General features: G+C 47.6%; 1 protein-coding gene across 1 annotated transcript in view; it reads right to left on the bottom strand.

The window, feature by feature from the left end:
• Positions 1 to 498: 498 nt before the first annotated feature.
• The window catches only part of LOC146801628 (uncharacterized), a 161,287-nt gene continuing 137,287 nt past the window's right edge, over positions 499 to 24,498 (bottom strand). Inside the window, exon 4 of the mRNA XM_085621098.1 lies at positions 499 to 687. Within this exon, the coding sequence (XP_085477224.1) occupies positions 656 to 687 (32 nt within the window). The 3' untranslated portion in view covers positions 499 to 655. The remainder of the gene's footprint in view (positions 688 to 24,498) is intronic.

Here is a 24,498-nt window from a genome sequence, read left to right as displayed (position 1 = left end):
CGCCACCGGTGCACCGGCTGCACATGGGGCTTGTAAATCTGCCATTCAATCTCCCTATTAGGGTTGCCAGCTTTTTGAATTTATAGTGGCACAACCGGTATTTTCATATCCCGGACAGTAAAAAAATAAGCATTTGTGCATACTTGAAACAGCAAATATAAATAGCACTTAAAATGTGTTTTAGCGCTGCATTAATGATTCATGACTAATAATGTAGATTTTCCTAGTTATTATGACAGAAAGTCTTAATTTTATTAAAGACACGGAGGCGAGTATTATGCTTTCTTATCTTGCTTTTTATTCAATAGCAGCCAAGATAAGTAACAGAAACTACAGTTCCCAGGGGCTCAGGGAATAAAACTGGCCAATGGGGACGTAGAAAACAGAAAACCTTAGACCAATCATAGTAACCGTAATAACAAACGTCATAACTGACTGCGCAGCTTCCTCTTTTCGCTGACGAGCTGGTCAGATAAAGTCAGAAAATAGGGGGGCGATTGCCAAAACCAAGGAAAAAGCCAAGGTCAATGAACAAACTTCTTGAACCAACGAAGACCAGGACTGGAGAGTTGTAGACTTCGGCGATGGTGACTCCGGAGTGGAAGCAGAGAAACTCTGTGATGGAGAAGACCCCTGTCGATGTGTGACTGGATAATCACGATGATGCCGGGGGTAGAGCTGGATTCACTGAAGGGAGGGAGAACACATGTTAGTAGTGTAGTGGTGGGATAATACTCGCCTCCGTGTCTTTAATAAAATTAAGACTTTCCGTCATAATAACTAGGAAAATCTACATTTTATGGCAAGACCGGAGGCTCCTATTATGCTTGTTCAAAGCAAATTAATCACTAAAGAAGCCACAGTGTCAATAGGTTTACAATAAAACATTTGAAAAACTGTATCATTGGTCCAATCAGCTGATCTCAGAATGTCCTCGAGGCAGGAGCCTGCCCAAAAGGCCTTAGAGGCCATGGCTCCCCTAGTGGAATGAGCTCCGAAGACGGAGACGTCAATGCCTGCCAGGGACATAACCCAGCGCACCCAACGGGCAAGGGTAGCAGAGGAAACAGGGAGATGAGGTTTGCGGAAGGAAATTAGAAGTTGGGAATTGGAGGGCGTTCTGAGATTAGCCGTTCTTTGTTCATACATCTTTAAGCATTGACCAACACAAAGTTTTGGATGAGAGGGAAAATAGGGGTAAAAAACAGAATTCAAATTAGTTTTGGTTCGTCTGTGAATCTGGAACATAACACCTGTAGGAGAGAATTGACGGCCGGAAATGTCCAAGGCCTTAACATCAGAAACACGTTTGATGGAAACAAGACATAACAGCATAGTAAGTTTTGCAGATAACATTTTTAGGGAAAGGGAAGCATTATCTGGCCAATCAGAAAACAACTTAAGAACTACTGAAACATCCCACAAGCTAGAATACTTAGCCAATGGAGGTTTGGAACAGCGAACTCCTTTTAACAGGCGGCAGATAAGGGGATGAGAGCCAATAGGTTTGCCATCGAGAGGGGAATGGTTAAGAGAAATGGCCGATCTATACAGGTTCACGGTCCTATAGGACTTACCCGCGCTGGCTTCCGAGGCCAGAAAATTAACTACAAAGTTCAAAGGGGCTGAAAGGGGATCGATATGTCGTTCCAGACACCAGCTTGCCCAAAGAGACCAAGCGGATTTGTACGCTTTTGAGGTTCCAGGGGCCCAGGCTTTGCTGATAAAGAGAGAAGCTTCCTGCGAAATGAGGATGTCAACAGGGGAAGACCGGACACTTTCCCGGCAGACAGGACCAGAGAATTGTTCAGGACCAGGTTGTGGGGGAAGCCCAGGGGATTGAGGAGAAGGTCCTCTCGTTCCGGGAGAAGGACAGGAAAATCCACGGCCATTTCTAACAGAGACGGGAACCAAACTTGAGACTGCCAGAACGGGACTACCAGGATTAAGGACGTCGACTGCCCTCGTACCTGAGAGAGTACCCGATTGATCATGGGAAACGGAGGAAAGGCATAGTTGAGATGTGGGGGTCATTCTTGGAGAAAGGCATCCGTCGCTAGAGCGGAAGGATCTGTGCGCCAGCTGAAAAAACGAGGTAATTGAGAATTGAGGCATGAGGCGAAGAGGTCTATCGAGAAAGGACCCCATTTGTGAGAAAGGGATAGGAAAACGGATGGCAAGAGCTTCCAGTCGCTGGAGTCTCGAAGATGGCGAGAGTGCCATTCTGCCACCGTGTTGAGGTCCCCCGGCAGGTATTCCGCCGTTAGAGAAATTTGATTCATTAGACAGTATTCCCATAAACTTTTTGCCAGCTCTGCCAGAGGCTTGGACTTGGTCCCCCCGAGGTGGTTTATGTAGCGGACCGCAGAAACATTGTCCATGCGAAGAAGGATGGTGTAGACAATAGGCCTCAGCTAGGCCTACCAGTGCAAGGGGTTCGCCCTTCTCTGCACAGAGTCCCCAGACTATTGGAAAGAAGTTGGCACAGAAACTGAAATAGAAAATACAGAGTTTAATAGACCTCATGAGGTGGAACTACATTCAAACAGCACCCTTCGGTATTGAATGAAGTAGCACACTGAACAGCAGGGCCATGGTCCTTTCATACCCAGACAGGGGCTAAAAGAAGACAGTACAAGTATACTTGAGAGGAGTTATGCACATATATAGTCATACAGAAACTGCACAGTCGACAAGTGGGAGGAGTTGACAGTTTGCTAACACTGGTAAACATATCCTGACAGTTACATGCTACTAGCAGCTGTAAACTCAACTGGGCATGTGCGGAAGTAGGAGATACTAAATATAGTTTATTGCTAGGCAGATTACAAGAGCAGTCAACACTAAGGGAGGACAAAGCACATGGTGAGCACATGGCAAACAAAATGGCTGCCAGAAATACAAAATGGATTCTACAACATGGACAAGATAGCCTCTAAATACCAGATGGATTCCGCTAATGCTAATCCAATCGCTGCCAATTTACAACAGACGACCCTTTTAGCATTAGCTGAAGACATCTGTTCCTCTAGGATAATCTAAATATGCATCTCTTACATCTATTAACATTATTTCGGCCACTCCTTCATTCAACATTTGTTGGGCCTTGATCTCTTCAATATTCCTTTTAACAGGTATACAAGCAGAAATGCAAATGGAGCAAAACATTGGACCACATTGAATATATACGCAGCATGTAAATCAAACAGTAATAATTATACACAAGATAGTTAATAGCTTCCAGCCCCAAGCAGAAACGAGAGTCCAGAACCATCCAGCTAGAGTCCAGGTGCCAGTCTCTGGATGAATTTCTGCAGCGATCTTATGCAGTTTTGAAATTGCGTTATACACTGACGGTGAGTGATCCGGTATGAATACACAACAGCTGCTACCGATATGCGACATGCACCACCTCGATCAGCCAGAACAACATCTAGAACCATTCGATTCTGGAGAGCTACAATCCTTGCAATTTGCAGCTCCTCTGTAATATTTCCAAGCGCCAAGGCTGTCTGATTGGTAACAGCTTCCACAACTCTAGTCAATCGTCTAATTTTCCTACTGTTTAATGCAGCTCCCACAAAGAAGAACAAACCCAGGTTAAAATCAACATACCGTTGTAGAGTGGTATCTGTTTGGTCTACTTCGTCAACACTTATTGTCCTTTTATATCTGTTTTTAGAGATATCAGTAAATAACTTAAAGTCTCGGTGGTAGGATGCAGGTGCCAGAAAAACAGGGGGCAATAGAAAAGATACATAGCATACGCCTGACCATCCAACAGGTAGGTGATAATATCCGTGGCTACCACAGATAAAGTAAGTATTGGGGGAGGCTATGAAAGTGCTATTATTTGTACCCTCAATAGGCAGGATCACAGTACATTCACTTTTCCCCACTGGAATTCTTCCAACACTGCTTACACATAAATCTGCTTTAGCTCTAGTAACAGAAATCACAAATTGTTTATTACTAGGAAAAGTTCTCATATTTGTGAAAATATATGGCGTCGAAATATAGTTCGGTTGATACTCTTCCCATTCCCATTTAGTACCGTTGGCTTGAGGATAACCATCGTTGTCTTGGTAACATACTTTATTGAGGCGAAAAAGAAGCCCGCCTACTGTATGTTTCCCAGATGCAAACAAAAGCGCATACCAAGCTTGGCAAGAACCATTATGAGAAAAGGGAAGAGGAATAAAAGGTGTTCCTCCTTTCTTCTGATGTGCAGGTATCATCCCACACACCCAACAGTTGGTAGTATTCGTGGCATTGTGAGTATGATGCAACATCTGAATGAAGGTATTATTCAAGTAGGATTGTCGATGCTTCCGTTCATGATAGGGAAGCGTGAAGTAGTGGTGTTCAACTGGTACCGGAGTAGTGGCAATCAAAAGTTCTCGAGCAGGAGCCACCTTCTCAACGAACCAGGTTATTACTGCTACAGCCACTATAGCAACAACAAACCCCATAGTACAAATGATCTTCCTCTTAGAAACAGTGGATCTCATTGTGTACATGATCAGCTTATTTGTCAAAACAACCGTCGGAGCTCTTATCCCTGGGCAGCCGTTGATTTCTTCACCGAGGGTCAAGACGGGTGTCGCTACACTACACAGAACTGATCCCCCCCCCTTGCCACATCGGCATTCCGTTTCACTAACCCAGAGAGGTTGCTCAACCAGTCTTTTTCGACGATGCAGGCTCTTTCCGTGGTCTCAGTTGGTATCGGGATACTCCAGGAACCGTGTGGTCCGGGAAGTCTTCCTCAGGTTCGTCAGGTGATATGGCCTGGCCTTTCTCTGTATCCAAGATGTCCCGATGGTCGATCAAAGCAACAGGATCCACCAAGGTAGACGGCACTTTCTTGCAGTGGGTGGAGTGCACCCAATTCCTCCTATTCGTCACTCGAACCGCAGTTCTCGTTGATAGGAGCACCTGCTCCGGGCCGCGCCACCTCGGTTCCAAGCTGCTCGACCTCTGAAACGATTTGATCATCACCTGATCTCCAGGCCGGAGTCCATGGCCTTCACCTGCAGACCTGTCCGGAAGAGCTTCTCGAACCTGTTGATGAATAGAGACCAAACTGTCAGTCAATTGTGCTAAATAGTCACTCATCAATACACACGGTACGTCGTGTAGGGAACGTGGCTTAGGAATTCCCCAAATGTTCATAGGCCTGCCGAACACCACCTCATAGGGAGTAAGGCCAGACCGCGAATGTGGCACTGATCTAATGGACAACAGTGCCAAAGGTAACGCGTCTGGCCATTTCAGGGATGTGGAGGCTAGTATTTTCGCCAATTTTAATTTAAGTGTGGCGTTATACCTCTCCACTAACCCTGCTGATTGTGGATGAAAGGCGGCGTGGAACTTTTGTTTTATTCCTAACCCCTTCAAGACATATTCGACAACTTGCCCAATGAAATGGGGACCGTTATCACTCCATAAAAATTTACAAACACCAAATCTAGGAAAAAATTCCTTCAAAAGCACCTTTGCAGTGGTGAGAGCTGTATTGTCCTTCGTAGGGTATGCCTCAATCCACTTACTGAAGGCGCATACCACTACTAGGACATACTTTAAGTTATTACAGCGCTCGAGCTGGATGTAATCCATTTGCAAGACTTCAAAAGGTGCAGTTGGCGTAGCAAACCCTCCTGTTGGAGTTTGTGTCCCTTTTCCAGGGTTATGCTGAAGACAAATCAGACAGGACTGTACCATCTTTTTAGCTGTGCCGGCAATTTCTGGATGCTCCCAAACTTGCGTAAGCAATTTCGTTATCGAGGAGGCTCCATCATGTGCCGGCCCATGTGCCATATGAATCATAGGTTGTAAATAAGCTGTCGGCAATCTCCACTTACTCATCTCTTTATTTCTCCAACAGCCCTCATCATCCAATGTTCCTTCCTTGGACCGTTGCTCAATTTCTTCTGCAGAAGCAGATCTCTGCATATCTAGCACTTCCTGCCTGGTATCATGCCAGCGTTCAGCTTGTGACTTTACTACATACATGGACGTGGTGCTTCGCTGCATGGCAGTTTCACGGGCTGTTTGGTCTGCAAAAGCATTGCCTCGCCCTATCTTATCAACTATTTTCTTATGTGCGCTACATTTAACAATCGCTATTCTCTTCGGGTATGTTAAAGCAGTCAAGAGATTATGCACTAATTCTCCATGCATTATCTGCACCCCATGGGATGTAAGAAAACCCCTCTCCTTCCAGAGTAGCCCAAAATCATGAGCCACTCCGAAGGCATAGCGACTGTCTGTATAAATGTTCAAAGATAAGTCAGTACTGAGTTCACACGCTTGTGTCAATGCTATTAGCTCAGCTGCCTGAGCTGACTTCTGTGGGATACGAGCTGTCTCAACTACCGTCTGAAGTGTTGTAATTGCATATGCAGCGGACGTTGTACCATCTGGTAACTTCAAACAGGACCCATCAACCCATAGCTCCCCATCGACACTTAAAAGGGGCGTGTCTTGTAAATCAACACGACCCTTTGTCTGTTCCTCAGTAAGGAATATACAATCATGAGACTCCTGTGACTGAGACTGAGTCACCGGGTATGGCAACAAAGTGGCTGGGTTTAATGTCGCACATCTCTTTAGTGTAATGTGAGGGGCCAACAATGTCAATTCATATCCTGTCAGACGAGTGCTAGTTAAATGTTGCATCTTCGTCTGATTTAAAAGGGCATCAACCGCATGGGGTACTAGCACCAACAACTTACGTGACAAAACTATCCCATCACTCTGACGTATTGACACAGCTGTTGCTGCAACTGAACGGAAGCACCCAGGTAACGCACGAGCAACAGGATCAAGAACTGCTGAAGAATATGCACAGGGACGCTGTTTGTCGCCGTGTGTCTGCACTAAAACTGACAATGCGCATCCATCTTTCTCGTGTACATATAATGAAAAAGACTTCGTATAATCTGGAGTTCCTAACACTGGTGCTGAACAAAGAGCTTGTTGTAACTGTCGGAAAGCAGTCTCACACTCATCTGTCCATGGAAGGGGCATTGGGGTGTCTTTGGTAAAAAGTGCCAACAAGGGTTTAACAATATGTGAAAATCCTAATATCCATTGCCTACAAAAAGAAGTAAGGCCAATGAATGCACGGACATCTTTCTGAGTATGGGGCACTGGTGTGTCTAAAATGGCTTGAATGCGATCTGATGTAAGTGCACGTCCCTCCTTAGACAGAAGGTGACCTAAGTAGGTTACCTTCAGTCTACAATATTGCATTTTCTTTCGTGATACTTTGTGATGATGGGCAGCAAGAAAGGACAGCAAGGACAAAGTACATTTTTCACACTGTTCAGGGGTGTCAGCTGCCAGCAAAATGTCATCGACATATTGTATGAGAGCCACTCCTTCAGGCAAAACGAAAGAATCAAGTTGTCTTTTTAATGCTTGGCTGTAAATACTAGGACTCTCAGTATAGCCTTGAGGAACTCTACAGAATCTATACGATCGATTATTCAAAGTGAAACCGAACAAATATCGGCTATCAGGATGAATAGGGATGGAAAATAAAGCATTCTTCAAATCTATCACAGAAAATGTAGTCGCAGTTGGGGGGACCAAAGTAAGAAGTGTTGTTATGTCAGAAACCACGGGGTATTGTGGTACTACAATCTTGTTAACTTCTCGCAAATCAATAATGAATCTGTAGACCTTAGTGTCAGTATCTTTTTTCAGAATAGGAAGAATCGGACTGTTACAAATATTGTAGGGAACTTCCTCAACAACCCCCACTGCAATAAGATCACGAACAATACATGTGAGTGCTTCTTCACCTTCCTGTGAAATTTTGTATTGAGGCAAACGTGGCAACACAGCGCCCTCCTTGACACTAATATGTACTGGTGGAATAACCATTTGCCCTACATCAGTATCTGAAGTAGCCCACAAAGTACTAGGGAGTGAAGCTAATGCAATATCCTCTTTAACAAGACAAGCTCTCTCCGCCACAGGATGGTTGTCATTCAAGATAACACGGACACCTTCTGGAGAACAGCGTATCGTAGCCCTGAAATACTTAAGCATATCAAGACCCACAATATTGTCTGGTGTATTCGGGGAAAGCAAAAATGGACATGGAGCAGTACATTTATCCACATGGAATGCAAGTGGTTGCGACAAAGGGAAGGGGTTCCATCGAAACCTATCGCTGTAACGGTTAAGCCAGACAGGGGAGCCCTTGGAACCAATTGTTTAGACAAGGCACTACGAGTAGCTCCTGTATCAACCAGAAACTGATCAGTGGAGCCCAGAACATTTGCGGTAACATAGGGACCCCTCTGATCTACTGGAACTTCAACTGATTCCTTACCCCATCTTAGGCAATCCTATGCATGAGCAGAATCTTGAGAATCAGATGGCACATAATCACACATTTGATATTGGTTCCTTCTATCAAAAGTGTTAAACCCATCCTGCCCACGCATATTAGTATCAAACCTAGCACGATCACCTGAGTTTCCTCTAGGCCCTGAATATCCTGGTCGAGTTCTCATTTGTCCCCGACCACATGTATACTGCGAAGCACGTAGTGCTGGGCAATCCGAAGCCCAGTGGCCAAATTTCTTACAGTATGCACACTGGTCAGCAGACAAATTCGAACGAGTATAAGAAGTGAGAGCTGAACCATAAGACCCACGTCCACCTCTATCGCTACCTCTGAAAGACGGACCATAAGCCTGAGCCAACATAATTTTCGTTTTCAATTCTTTAGTCTTTTGTCCTCATTACCCTTTGCCTCTAATTCCTGGCGCTCATAATACTGGGCCATAGTCAAAAGGGAGACCGGGGAAGACGTGGTCCATGAACTCTCACTGGCCTTTAGGCGACTAGCTATTCCTGGCAACAGGTTTGCGACATATTTATCGACAAACAGATGTCTGCCTGTGTCATCTGTCAAAGACTGGCCACTAAAATCGTGGAATGCTTCTTCAAAGCGTGTAAAGAAATCAGAGACCGATTCATCTGCCTTTTGCTTACAAGATGCTAAAACAGTCCAATCTATCTTTTTAGGGGTAATAATCGTTTTCAACTTAACTAGTATAACTGCAGGGAGATCTAAAATTAACTGACATGGCTTCTGTGCGGGTTCTCTTTCGGCATCCATTCGTTCTAAGTCTTTCCATAATGCCCCAAAAGCTACCTGATCATCAATTTTACGAACAGTTCTCCACATATCAGGTGGTAATATCAATCCGAAAAATAAATCAATATCAGGCAAAGTCATAGTGCAAGAACTAATAGCACCTTCAACTTCCTCATAAAAAGCGGCTGGATTTTTCCGCGGATCAGGCAATGCAGTTTTAAGTGCCATAACATCCGTCCTATTCCAAGGAGTGTAAACCCAATTATAAATAGAATAACCCTTTGCATCAAGAGAGGCCTTATCATCGCTTGTACCCTGTCGTTTAGGAGGAACATACAAGGGTGCGGCCTCCCGCATAGGTTTCGCATGGACTATCATAATCTTATCTGTTCCGGAGGTAGAAGCTTGTGCCATGCCGGTCTGAGAGGTCTGCACAGCCCCGTCTGCAGTCTTTTTCTCCTCTCGCAAGCGGACTGCATCAACACGAAGTTTAACCAAACGCCTGATTGTATCAGCCACCTGGGAGAAAACAAAAAGACCATCACGCATTTGCTTATAATCATCTGTTATATCCTTAGGCTCTAACTCCTCAGAATATTTCCTAAACAACTCAAGGACCTCTCCGGCAAACACCTCAGTAAAATACAGATGCTCCCTTTCATACCACCCTCTCATACTATCAAGAATTTCAGGGGCGGTGGCAGTTCCATGAGCTGCTTTACGAGCAGCAGATCGGAGCTGAGACGAGCGTGCAGCAGTTAACAATCAATCAATCAAGGAAATTTATAGAGCGCACTACCTACCCGTAGGGTCTCGAGGCGCTTGGGGGGGGGGGGTGCCGCTACTGCTCGAACAGCCAGGTCTTGAGCTTCTTCCTGAAGGAGAGGTGGTCTTGGGTCAGGCACAGGTCGGCCGGGAGGGAGTTCCAGGTCTTGGCGGCCAGGTAGGAGAAGGACCTTCCTCCAGCAGTGGTTCTGCGGATGCGTGGGACGGTGGCGAGGGCGTGGCTGGCAGATCGGAGGTGGCGTCTGGGAGCGTAGAAGTTGATTCGGTTGTTGAGGTAGCTCGGGCCTTGGTCGTGGAGAGCTTTGTGTGCGTGGGTAAGGAGGCGGAAGGTGATTCTCTTGTTGATCGGGAGCCAGTGCAGGTCTCTTAGGTGTCCGGAGATGTGGCTGTGACGTGGGATGTCGAGGATGAGTCTGGCTGAGGCGTTCTGGATGCGCTGGAGTCTCTTCTGGATCTTGGCGGTGGTTCCGGCGTAGAGTGCGTTGCCGTAGTCCAGTCGGCTGGTGACGAGGGCCTGGGTGACGGTCTTCCTGGTCTCCGTGGGGATCCACCAGAAGATCTTCCGAAGCATGCGCAGGATGTTGAAGCACGATGAGGAGACGGCGTTGACTTGCCTGGTCATGGAGAGGGAGGAGTCCAGGATGAAACCCAGGTTGCGTGCGTGGTCTGTCGGTTTGGGTGCGGTGCCCAGGGCGGGGGGCCACCAGGAGTCGTCCCAGGCGGAGGGCGTGGAGCCCAGGATGAGGACCTCCGTCTTATCTGAGTTCAGCTTCAGGCGGCTCGTCGTCATCCACTCGGCTACCTCTCTCATCCCTTCGTGCAGGTTGGCTCTGGCGGCGGCGGGGTCGTCGTTGGTCAGGGAGAGGATCAGCTGGGTGTCGTCGGCGTAGGAGATTATGTTGAGGTTGTGTTGGCGTGCGATGGCCGCGAGAGGGCTCATGTAGACGTTGAAGAGAGTCGGGCTCAGTGAGGATCCTTGAGGGACGCCGCAGATGACTTCGGTGGCCTCTGACTTGTACGGTGGTAGGCGGACTCTTTGTGTTCTTCCGTTGAGAAAGGAGACGATCCATTCCAGCGCCTTCTCCTGGATTCCGACGTTGCTGAGGCGCTGTACTAGGGTGCGGTGGCAGACCGTGTCGAAAGCCGCGGAGAGGTCTAGGAGGATGAGGGCCGCTGTTTCCCCGTTGTCCATCAGGGCTCGGATGTCGTCAGTGGCGGCGATGAGGGCGGTCTCGGTGCTGTGGTTGGCCCGGAATCCAGACTGTGATGGGTCGAGGGATCCATTCGTCTCGAGGAAGGCGGCCAGCTGTTTGTTGACGGTTTTCTCGATGACTTTGGCTGGAAACGGTAGTAGAGAGATGGGGCGGTAGTTCTTGAGTTCGGTGGGGTCTGCTGTGGGTTTCTTGAGTAGAGCGCTGAGTTCGGCGTGCTTCCAGCTCTCGGGGAAGGTGGCGGTGTCGAATGAGGTGTTGATGATGTCCCGCAGGTGGGGAGCGATGACAGCGTCGGCTTTGTTGAAGACGTGGTGAGGGCAGGGGTCTGTCGGAGATCCGGAGTGGACGGAGTTCATCGTGTGGACGGTGTCTTCGGTGTTGACCGGGGTCCAGGCGCGGAGGATGGTGGTGGGTGGCGTTGCTGCGGTCGTGGCGTGGGTCGGATGGGTGCTGAAGCTGTTGTGTAAGTCCGCGATCTTGTTGTGGAAGTAGGAGGCGAGGGAGTTGCAGAGGTCTTGCGAAGGGGTGATGTCGTTGCTTCCGGCGTTGGGGTTGGAGAGCTCTTTCACGATGTTGAAGAGTTCCTTGCAGTTGTGAGCGTTGTTGTCCAGTCGGTTCTTGAAAGCCGTCTTCTTGGCGATGCGGATCAGTTGGTGGTGTTTCCGGGTGGCAAGCCTGAGGGTGGTCCTGTTGTCCAGTGTGGGTTCCCTTCTCCAGGCTTTCTCGAGGGCGCGGCAGTACTTCTTGGAGCTCTTGAGTTCGTCGGTGAACCAAGGGGCTCTCTTGCTGCCGGGTCTTCTGGGCGGGGTCCTCAGTGGGGCGAGTTCGTCCGCGCAGTCGCTGATCCACTTCGTGAGGTTGTCGGCGGCCTGGCTGGGGTTCGCTGAGCTGGCCGGAGGGTGCTGGCTCAGGGAGGCGGCGAGCTGGTCGGCTGTGATCTTGTTCCAGCTTCTTCGGGCAGCCTGTTGCTGGTGGTGGTGGATCGTCGTTCTTCTGAAGGTGAAGTGGATGCATCTGTGATCCGTCCAGTGGAGTTCTGTGGCGTGGCTGAAGGTGATGTCTTTGCTGGATGAGAAGATGGCGTCGAGTGTGTGTCCGGCGAGGTGGGTGGGGGTGGACACCAGCTGCTTGAGTCCAAGGTTGGCGAGGTTGTCGAGCAGGGTGCTGGTGTTGCAGTCGTTGTTGTTCTCCAGGTGGAAGTTGAAGTCCCCCAGGAGGATGTAGTCGGCGGAGGGGAGGGCGTGCGGGCTGACGAAGTCGGCGATGTCCTCGCTGAATTGAGTGCGTGGTCCCGGAGGTCGGTAGATCAGGGTGCCTCTGAGGGTGGTCTTCGGGTCGGTGTGGATCTGGAAGTGCAGGTGTTCGGCGGAGGGTGGGGAGTTGTCGGTGCTGGTCGTGATGCGGATGGTGTTCTTGTGGATGATGGCGATGCCTCCTCCCATCTGGTTGGCGTTGCGATCCTTCCGGGTGATCTTGTATCCTTCTGGGATGGCGATGGCGATGTCGGGCGTTGAGGAGGCGTTCATCCAGGTCTCCGTGATGAAGGCGACGTCGGGGGCTGTGGTGTCGATGAGGTTCCAGAGTTCGATGGCGTGTCTGTGGACGGAGCGGGTGTTGAGCAGGATGCACTTGAGGTGGTTGCTGCTGGTGTTCGGCATGGCAGGTGCTGGTGTCGGGCAGGTCCGGATGCAGGTGAACTTGCAGGCGTGGCAGCTGAAGGGCCCGTGGGTGTGCTTCGGAGTAGCTCGGTAGCATCCCTGGGTTCCGCCGGTGTTGAGTGCGATGAGGGTGGCGGCGTTGTACGTCAGGCGGGTCGGTCGGGGTCCTCGGGGGCCAGGGGTCCTGGCACTGGGCGCGGTCCAGGCGCGGACGGGCGTAGACGGGCTTGCCTTTGGCGCGCCTTCGGCGCACAATCGGCGCGCCCGCTGCGCGTGAACGCTGCGCGTTCGCACGGTCGCCATATATGGCGAAGTGCGCGGGTGGGCGGGGCAGCTGGGAGGCGGGAGCGGGGAGGGATACAGAAGGCAAAAAGGGGCGGGGCTTAGCGGCGGTGGCGGGAAGCGGGGAGCGGGGCGGGAACAGAGGGACGTAATATGACAAAACTGGCACTAAGGCAAAAAGACGAAAACACACAGAAAAATGCAAACAGAACAGATTATGGAAAACAGACGAGAGCAGGGCACAGGAGCAACCACGGACCTCGGGCTCGAGGGAGGGGGCGTGGTCAAGCGGCAGCAGCCGGGCAGCGAGGCACAAGCGGAAGGGGCACACGCAGCAGCTGGTGGCCGTGCGGCGCGGGGGTGTCCCACAAGTAGGTCACACTCACCTGCGTCGCACGGTCGCCATATATGGCCAAGTGCGCGGGTGGGCGGGGCAGCTGGGAGGCGGGAGCGGGGAGGGATACAGAAGGCAAAAAGGGGCGGGGCTTAGCGGCGGTGGCGGGAAGCGGGGAGCGGGGAGGGAACAGAGGGACGTAATATGACAAAACTGGCACTAAGGCAAAAAGACGAAAACACACAGAAAAATGCAAACAGAACAGATTATGGAAAACAGACGAGAGCAGGGCACAGGAGCAACCACGGACCTCGGGCTCGAGGGAGGGGGCGTGGTCAAGCGGCAGCAGCCGGGCAGCGAGGCACAAGCGGAAGGGGCACACGCAGCAGCTGGTGGCCGTGCGGCGCGGGGGTGTCCCACAAGTAGGTCACACTCACCTGCGTCGCACGGTCGCCATATATGGCCAAGTGCGCGGGTGGGCGGGGCAGCTGGGAGGCGGGAGCGGGGAGGGATACAGAAGGCAAAAAGGGGCGGGGCTTAGCGGCGGTGGCGGGAAGCGGGGAGCGGGGAGGGAACAGAGGGACGTAATATGACAAAACTGGCACTAAGGCAAAAAGACGAAAACACACAGAAAAATGCAAACAGAACAGATTATGGAAAACAGACGAGAGCAGGGCACAGGAGCAACCACGGACCTCGGGCTCGAGGGAGGGGGCGTGGTCAAGCGGCAGCAGCCGGGCAGCGAGGCACAAGCGGAAGGGGCACACGCAGCAGCTGGTGGCCGTGCGGCGCGGGGGTGTCCCACAAGTAGGTCAGAGTTTCTCGCGTCTTATCTTCCTCCAAACTAGAGTCCTCATCTAACTCATGGGGGGCAGAAGGAACAGTATACGGAGGTGGAGGACGATCTAATAATAAGGAATCATCTTGTGGTTTATTAAGTATAGGATAAAGGGGCCACCGAACAGGGTATTGGCCAGTTACCTGTAAAGCGCGCTCCCTATCTTCTCTCTCCTTCAACTCTTTCATTTCTTTGTTCTTTAACTCTAATGCTTTCACATAAACGTTTTTCCGCTGTTCTTTTTCAATCAAGGCTTGCTCACGTTTCATCCGTTCACGCACTTTTTTCTCCCACATTCGTACACAATCAAACATATCGTGCCTAGTCTTTCGTTTAAACATACATTGCTCCACATACTCAATCTTTCGTAAATCAAATGACCCATACATAGGCCAACGCAACTCAGGATCCTTACGCGTGTATTTATTCCATAATGTGCTGTACATTATAGAAGAAAGACCATACTTAATGTACATATCCCTATTAGGCGTCCCCTCCGGGGGGGCCGGTTGTGCTTCATTAAGACTCAAAGTGGTACCATTACAAGAGCAACACATCCTACGAAGTGTGCTAAAGACAGGCATGCCAAAAATAGTGCAGAATATGCAGTATTATAATCAAAGTACCACTTAAGGTACCTTTAGTACGATGTGCCGTTCAAATCATTCAGTTAGAGAAAATTCTCCTCATTACCTGCCTATGTGAATTGCAAGTCACATATGTCAAAACAAACCAAGTTGGCCAACACAAATATACAATCTCAAAGCCACAGTAAGCGTTACTAAACTACCTTACCAATCACAGGCATCAAAACCAACAGCAAGCGCCGCAGAAGGACACTTACCAATCACTTGGTGTCCAGATTCATCCTGCCAAGTTCTAAAATCGACCAAATGGTCACTGCACGGCGAATCAACAGAAGAGATCTCAGTCGAGGACCGGCGCCACCTGGATGGTCAGATCAGAAAGAAAGGAAAAGCCGCCGCGGATGCCAAGACTCGGGTCTTATCGGGCAGTGATCACGTCCAGAGCGAGATTCCAATCCTTCGTCGCGACCAATCCTTCGGGCATCCGAGTGCTCGATGAGCCCCGAGTTGGGCGCCAATTTGTAGACAATAGGCCTCAGCTAGACCTACAATTGCAAGGGGTTCGCCCTTCTCTGCACAGAGTCCTCAGACTATTGGAAAGAAGTTGGCACAGAAACTGAAATAGAAAATACAGAGTTTAATAGACCTCATGAGGTGGAACTACATTCAAACAGCACCCTTCGGTATTGAATGAAGTAGCACACTGAACAGCAGGGCCATGGTCCTTTTATACCCAGACAGGGGCTAAAAGAAGACAGTACAAGTATACTTGAGAGGAGTTATGCACATATATAGTCATACAGAAACTGCACAGTCGACAAGTTGATGTGCAATTTGGACTCCTCTCGAGACCATGTACCTCCAGTCGAGATTTGTCCACAACGGGCGCCCCAACCCGACAGGCTTGCATCTGATTCTAATACAAGATCTGGGGCCGTAGTGAAGATAGCGCGGCCGTTCCACGCATCTAAATGGTCTATCCACCAAAGGAGTTCGTCTCGAGCTTTGTGGTCTAGGGAGATGAGATCGAAGTAAGCCAAGCCCTGACGAAGATGTCTGATCTTTAAACGCTGAAGAGCGCGGTAATGAAGAGGCCCCGGGAAGATGGCCTGAATGGACGCCGACAGAAGGCCGACTATTCGTGCCAGAGATCGAAGGGAGATGAGGGAGGTGAGGAAATATGAATTTTATGATCCGTTATGTCCCCTATCTTAGACCCCAACGGCTCCATGTACATGTTACAAGTACATGTATGTTCCCTCCAGTTCCAGCTATGAAGACGCAAATACATGTGCGTCCAACGTCAACATGTCCTCTTTCAGATCCGCCATGAATGGGTCGAATATTCCATTCCTAAGTATGATTGGCCACCGACTTTATATGGTTCACTTTTCACGTTTTACAGTTCAGGCGAGTAGGCCCTGAATTCTGCCATCAAGCCTTTTCCTGTTTCTGCCTCTGAAATGCTCCAGCCTGGACCTGCATCCGTATCCATGAACTTTGTCCTACTCCCTGCGCGGCTAACGGTGCCTGACGCGGCCTGTTGCCTGCCAAAAACTGTATTCAGCCTTCAAGTTATCTGCTCCGCTCCTCATTCAATGCATTCCTGTCTAGTAGTTTAGGTAAACATCCTTCCAGCTACCGAGCAAAGGGCCCGGCCTCGCTGTCTTTATGCAAGTAATTCATAGCCCCTGTTACCATGGAAGATTCCTGCCCCCTCGCATCTCATGTAGACACATAGACGCTTGTACATGCACTAACAGTCAGTATAGAATAGATTCCGTCCGAGAGACCTTTCCTTTTGGATAAAACAGTTCCTTAAACAAAGATATTAGATACGATTTGGGATTAGGTTGACCTGACCCCCCAGACTTCTGTCTCCACATGTAGAGCTAAATGTCAATTCCCCTTCACCCTCTAGTTACACGTCAATCACACGTCATGCGGCTGCGCGCGCATCTCTGCCAAATATTTCTGCTGACACTACAGGATTCTCTTATGGATCCACCCACTTGTGACATCATTTTTAATGACGTTTCTAGTATACGCCTATTATTACGCCTATTTTCATTACGTATGTGTATTCTTATCTGTATTATCAGCTGTTACGCCTCCTGCATCTGTCTTAATGTAATGCTTTTCATATATATATCATTACTTGTCAATAATGTATTGCCTATCCCTTCCTGAACCTTCGTGGTGATGGAATACGATTGCCTGGTTCGAACCATAATTCCTTTGTAAGGAATAAAGTCCTTTTCAGAACCTCTAATACCACGGATTCTGCCTCTTATTTTGACTGAGTTATTCTTACTAGACTTTACCGCATAAAAAATAGTACAGGTAATTTAAATATTTACCACATAAATTAGCGCCCGAACAGGGACACTTTCTCATCTCACGCGCCGGAGGTGCGTTGCAGGCCCGGTCTCCTGCCACAGCTGGACGGACAAAAACGCGTACCCGCAGGATTTCCTGTATCTCCCTCCGGCCAAGCGGGGGTGACTGAGGCTGCGATCAACACCCAGACGAGGCGGTGAGAAGTGCGAAGTATCCCGACCAGAGCCTAGCTGAGAGAGCAAGATCCGAGGTATACAGAGGCCCACCAGGTTCCGAAGTTCCGAGTCGAGTCGAGTCCAGTCCGGTCCAGTTCAGTTCAGTTCCGAGGCCTTCCGTTCCGTGCTACCCGGTGAGTACCGTTGCTGGGGAGGCATTTAGACGTGCACATTAATTTGTGCCGGTCATGACGGGTTTGGGTACACAGATCCGGTCTGCACTGTTTTAGCAGTGTATCTGTACTGTTTAGCAGTATATCTAGTATGTTCATGTATATAATCCAGTATTATCTAGTATTAGTATTATGTCAGTAACTAGTTTTCTTCTAATTATCATTGTTCGTTAAATGTTAAATGTTAAATGTTAAATGTTTTACTGTGTTTAAAAATTGTGGTATGAATGAGTGTTCCTTATTGTGTTTACTGTATTAATTGTGGTCAAGTCCAGTTCAAGTAAGAATCAAGTAGCAAGGTTTAAAGATGCCGTTCTTTTCAAAATTAAGACAGATCAAAACTAGAAAAGGAGTACTCGAAGAAGCTGTTCCCATTCCACCTAGGGACACTCCAGGGTACTTTATGTATCATAAACATGGCCTAGATGCCGTATTATATCTTGACTTATGGGTGGACTACACCAAGGATCTAGTAGAAAGTCAGAGGTGGCCCGCAGCTGGGACATGGGATGCAGATTGCATCATGAGAGTAGAAGAAGAATTATGGAAAAAGAAAGCCAGACAGTCACAGAAAGATGCCATTGAACTATGGCGTAAAGAATCGCATAGGCGCACAGAGAAAGCGCTCAGACAGGAAGAGAAAAGTAGGGAGAACTCAAATAAAGCCCGAGAAAACGTATTAGTTGAAGAAGGTATCCGAGTAAAAACAGAACAAGTAGACAGACAACGGAACACTCTTATGAATGGTATGTATCCTCTTTTGGCCGAAGGTTTACCTAAGGCCACCCCGGAAATACCGAAAGATTTGCCACCCCCATTACTCCCGATTAAAGCACATCCCAAGACCGCAAAAGATATTTTCCTTTCCTCCTATTTAGACGATGTAGCTCCCGAATATGTTAATGTTCCACCACACACACGCCACCTGTCGATGGTGCTCAACCCCGAGATCATCCGCCCCCACCTCCGCAACAACAAACTCCTCCGCACAATCCAACAGGTCCATCTGTTTCCACCGCTTTTCCTGCATCCACAGTTTCTACCTTACATCCCACAAATCCTTTCGTGCCTAGCACCTCAGAAGGTGCGACAGGAGGTGCGACAGCAATTTTTGCCACGCCACCGTCACGAAGTAAATCGTCTCTTAGAGATTTAGCAAACCAACGTACACCCCAAATAGCAACGTCCGACATGTTTAAGGAACATCTTGTGGATTGTAGATATGATCCAGTGCCCGGTAAAAATGACAGAATGCTGCTATCATCACTACGTATACGACGAGCTTCACTATATTTAACGACACTACCAGGAATGGTTAATCATCTAGACAATATATATCGCTTTGTCCAAACAGGGCAAGGCCCTGAAAGTATTGACGAAGCCATGGATTATCAGAAAGTGGATATACAGAGATTACTGTTACGCTTCTTCATAAACTGCTTGATTAGAGACAGAGATAGGCCTGGGGTAGATCAGGTGGAAATGCAAGTACTTACCAGATGGGGTCAGAATATATCAGAGGGAAAACATGATAAACAGACGTGTATAGTAGCTATGTGCCGAAAGATCCGCAAAGAAGTAGAACGAATACATAAAGCCAGATTGGAGGCAGACAAAACTGAATCAGAGGGAGAGGAGGAGGAAGAATCAGAAATGCCCACAGGACAATTAGAAACGATAGCTTATGTAGGTAGGGGAAGACCTTGTAACAATACCAGATACTTTAATGATCCAATACGTCCGATACGTCCAGAATGCAACAGACATTTTCAAGCCCCTATGTTAAATGCAAGGTCCCCTGAACACCTATTCCAGGCTGCTGATAAATTACTTCAAGACCGAAGGGGGTACCACATGCTCGATTCTATGGATGAACAAGAATTAGCCAGGTCAGCAGTACAATGGGCTGACAGTTCTGAAAAATACAGTGATGATGCGCTAGCACACACGTTTTTGAATCTCACCCAAGACGAACAGCGTTTAGCTGGTATATACATGATACAACACCTCCTTATATTATATAGAAGCCAACACTCCGATTCTGGTCCCCTACCTGATATACTGATAGAATTACTCACGAACAAATGGAGAGGTTCAGGTACTGATTTAATTAAAGAAATTCTAGAATATCGTCACCAGTACATTGTCTTCGTATGCCCAGAACATGTTTCAGTTCCCCCCAAGGAAAGAAAAAGGTATCACATAGACAGACAGAATCCCTTACGCGAAGTGCACCCAGTCAGAGGTGATGACAATACTTTTAAACGCGTGTTTGTGTACACGCCCATAACTAAAATTGAATTATTAGAAATGAAGAAAGTAGTACCTAGCCATGACAAAGACCCAGCAGGTTTCCACCGTGAGATAAAAGACATGTTGCTCATGGGAGAGTATACTTACCCTGACATTATGAAAATATTAAAAGTCTTATTGCCTGCCGGTATTTACGAGAAACTCAAAGAAAAGGAATGGGAGGTGGGAGACCAAAAGATAGATTGGACAGCATTAGAAAACGAAGAAAAGGCCCGAGCTGCAGGTTCAGGGCTTGGGGAAAAGACTACAGCATTACCAGGATTATTAGTGCAGGTACTACCACGTTTATTAACTACGAAAAAGGAAGACTGGGGTGCAATTTCAGCCTGTAAACAAAAACAAGATGAAGACACTAGTGATTTCTATTCCCGATTTGAAAAATGTTTTGGTATTAATAGTGGCATAAAAGCAAGTAGTGAGTCGTATCCACATCTGTTTGTGACAAAATTAGTTGAAAATTCCCTTCCCCAAGTTAAGAATAGAGTATTAAAATTCGAGAGTACTTGGCAAGGTAACACACCGTCACAGATGTTACAAATGTTACAATATCATCACAATAGAATTAGGGAAAGACCGAAAGTTCCTACTCGACACAGGGGCAAGCAGAACAACTATCAGTCACAGCGAAGTCCCAGGGGCACCACTCTCAGGCTCACAAAATATTTCCCTTGGATTCTCAGGAAAACCAACTATTAACGAAGTATCGCAACCACTTGCATTCACAGTCGGTCCGTTAACACGGACTACAGATCTATTGCTTACGAAATCATGTCCAGAAAACTTGTTAGGTATAAAAACATTGAAAGCTCTAGGAGCTATAATATGTTGTTCTCCGGAAGGAGTACGATTATTTTTGCGTGACTTTAAAGGTCACTACGTGTCTAGAGACATGGATCACCGGTTACAGAATCTACCTGCACATTTATGGGCGCAAGGCCCCACTGATGTAGGTTGTATGCACATTACACCATATCGAGTCACACTCAAAACAGGAGTGGTACTACCACGAATGCGACAATACAAGTTACCGCCAGATGCTGTTGTGGCTTTGCTGCGAATCATTGACGAGCTCATTGTACAAGGAGTGGTCGTGGAAACCGACTCCAATGTATGTAATTCCCCGATAATTCCGATTCTTAAACGAACTGATCCAAAAGCACCGCCAGTATATCGATTAGTTATTGATCTGCGCGAATTAAATAAATGCATTGTACCACAATACCCCGTGGTCCCAGATATCTCTTCATTGCTAACAGCCATAGATTCAGAAGCAACGTTCTTTACTGTAATTGACCTCAAGAACGCTTTCTTTAGCGTCCCAATCGATCCGGAAAGCCAATATTTGTTCGGATTCAGTTTAAATGGACGAAGTTTTAAATTCACACGCGCACCTCAAGGATTCACAGAAAGCCCCAGCATCTATAGCCAAGCACTGAAAAGAGAACTTGACAGTATCCACATGCCAGCTAACACTGCCCTGCTTCAATATGTCGATGATCTGCTGATCACCGCCCGAAGCGAACCTGAATGTGAAAAAGCATCACTGACGGTTTTACATTTCTTAGCCGACAAGGGGCACAAAGTGTCCCCTTCGAAGTTGCAATTCTGTGTCCAGCAAGTTGTGTACCTTGGGCACTTGCTGTCCAAGGGGGGAAGACAGCTTACACCCGACCGCATCCAGTTAATTGCTCCCATGCTGTTACGGAATATGTGGCCGACTCCCTCCCTATCAGAAATACAGGGGAGTTCTGCCCCTCTTTCCGTATCCATTCACACACAATGGCTCCTGTGGAGCATGGTTTAGTTTGATTAATTCCCTAGATTCAAATTCAGTAGTTTATCAAGACAACTGGGTATGGGGAAACCTGAACCTAGTTTTACTTAAAGTCTGCTACCCTAACAAGGAGGGACTTCCCAAAAGAACAGGAACTGATCTAGAAAATGAAGTATATGGATTAGGTAACTTTACACTTAACCTCATGATCCTGAATGTTGAATCCGAAGCTACACCAATCTTGCCCGCTGTGTCAGTATTTCCAGTTAGAGGCGAATTATGTGTAAGAAAGAATGGTTCAATACACATGGGCCATAGTAAATGTACCACTGTAATAGAATTCAGTGATCAAGGCAAGTCTACATTTAGAGCTTCCCGTCACTCCTATTTCATCTGTGGTCACACCGCATACATGCGCCTACCCCTAGATTGGGATGGTACCTGTTACATTGCATTCCTTCTGCCACCTGTTTTCCTAGCCCCGCCTGATTACCATAGGAATACCCATTTAATACACAATAGACAGCAGAGAGATCTCCCGATTGTCGACTACACTGAAACAGCATGGGAGCAATACACAGATTTCAATAAAGGTTTCTTTCCCTACATAGGTACAGTCACTAATAGTAAGCTGATACGTAGATTAACTAGAACCCTTGAAGCAGTAGTGAATGAAACTACTTCCGCCTTAGGCAACTTAACAGAGGAGCAGTCTGCGATGCGGATTGTTGTTCTTCAAAATCGTCTTGTCCTTGACGTTATTCTGGCCGATAGGGGCGGAGCTTGTAGGGTCATCGGATCAAGTTGCTGTGTTTTCATACCAGAAAACGCGCCGTCAGTATATAAAGCCATAACTCGCCTTCATAAGATCGTAAGCCAGATACACCAGAATCCAGGCACCTGGACTTGGTCCGGTTGGTTCTGGAGTGTGTTGTCAGCCTGGGGATGGAGGATCCTATCCTTCCTAGGTATTGGCTTTCTCATACTATTCAGTTGCTGCTTGTGTCTACAATGTGGGCCAGCGATTTGTGGTCTGTGTGCCACATCGTGTATCCCGCCTTCAAATTTTCATTCAAGATCCCGGAAGAAGAAAGAAGAACAAATGATGCTATATGAACAAATTGATGGATTGATGAAGATGGATATTTCATGAAGGGTCCGTAGGGGACAAGGAGGGAATGAGGAAATATGAATTTTATGATCCGTTATGTCCCCTATCTTAGACCCCAACGGCTCCATGTACATGTTACAAGTACATGTATGTTCCCTCCAGTTCCAGCTATGAAGACGCAAATACATGTGCGTCCAACGTCAACATGTCCTCTTTCAGATCCGCCATGAATGGGTCGAATATTCCATTCCTAAGTATGATTGGCCACCGACTTTATATGGTTCACTTTTCACGTTTTACAGTTCAGGCGAGTAGGCCCTGAATTCTGCCATCAAGCCTTTTCCTGTTTCTGCCTCTGAAATGCTCCAGCCTGGACCTGCATCCGTATCCATGAACTTTGTCCTACTCCCTGCGCGGCTAACGGTGCCTGACGCGGCCTGTTGCCTGCCAAAAACTGTATTCAGCCTTCAAGTTATCTGCTCCGCTCCTCATTCAATGCATTCCTGTCTAGTAGTTTAGGTAAACATCCTTCCAGCTACCGAGCAAAGGGCCCGGCCTCGCTGTCTTTATGCAAGTAATTCATAGCCCCTGTTACCATGGAAGATTCCTGCCCCCTCGCATCTCATGTAGACACATAGACGCTTGTACATGCACTAACAGTCAGTATAGAATAGATTCCGTCCGAGAGACCTTTCCTTTTGGATAAAACAGTTCCTTAAACAAAGATATTAGATACGATTTGGGATTAGGTTGACCTGACCCCCCAGACTTCTGTCTCCACATGTAGAGCTAAATGTCAATTCCCCTTCACCCTCTAGTTACACGTCAATCACACGTCATGCGGCTGCGTGCGCATCTCTGCCAAATATTTCTGCTGACACTACAGGATTCTCTTATGGATCCACCCACTTGTGACATCATTTTTAATGACGTTTCTAGTATACGCCTATTATTATGCCTATTTTCATTACGTATGTGTATTCTTATCTGTATTATCAGCTGTTACGCCTCCTGCATCTGTCTTAATGTAATGCTTTTCATATATATATCATTACTTGTCAATAATGTATTGCCTATCCCTTCCTGAACCTTCGTGGTGATGGAATACGATTGCCTGGTTCGAACCATAATTCCTTTGTAAGGAATAAAGTCCTTTTCAGAACCTCTAATACCACGGATTCTGCCTCTTATTTTGACTGAGTTATTCTTACTAGACTTTACCGCATAAAAAATAGTACAGGTAATTTAAATATTTACCACAGAGGACCGAAGAACAGACCGAATCTCTGACTTGATCGTGAAGAACTTTGACTGAGGGAGAAGGAGACATGCCGTGGACGAATCTACTTGAAAACCCAAGAACTCTATGGACTGGGAAGGAATGAGCATAGATTTTTCGAAGTTGAGAAGGAAACCCAGATCCAAGAGAAGGGACTGTGTGGTGCGAAGATGCGAGAGAAGGAGCTGTTTGTCCGAGCTCATGAGGAGAATGTCGTCTAAATAAATGATTAGTCTGATCCCGAGGGATCTCAGAAAGGTTACCACCGGTTTTAAGAGTTTCGTGAAACACCAGGGGGCTGAAGATAGACCGAAAGGCAGGGAGGTGAAGCGATAAGTGACGTTTGACCACTGAAACCTTAGAAATTTGGTGTGCGAAGGATGAATGGGCACAGTGAGATAGGCGTCTTGTAAGTCCAGTCGGACCATCCAGTCGTTTGGTCGAAGAGTATCTCTTAGATGGAGAATGGTCTC

The sequence above is a fragment of the Triturus cristatus genome, chromosome 8 (genome assembly GCF_964204655.1).
Source record: "Triturus cristatus chromosome 8, aTriCri1.1, whole genome shotgun sequence".
Classification (NCBI taxonomy): domain Eukaryota; kingdom Metazoa; phylum Chordata; class Amphibia; order Caudata; family Salamandridae; genus Triturus; species Triturus cristatus.
The sequence above is the reverse complement of the archived record's forward strand: the minus strand, read 5'-3'. Positions and strand labels throughout refer to the sequence as shown.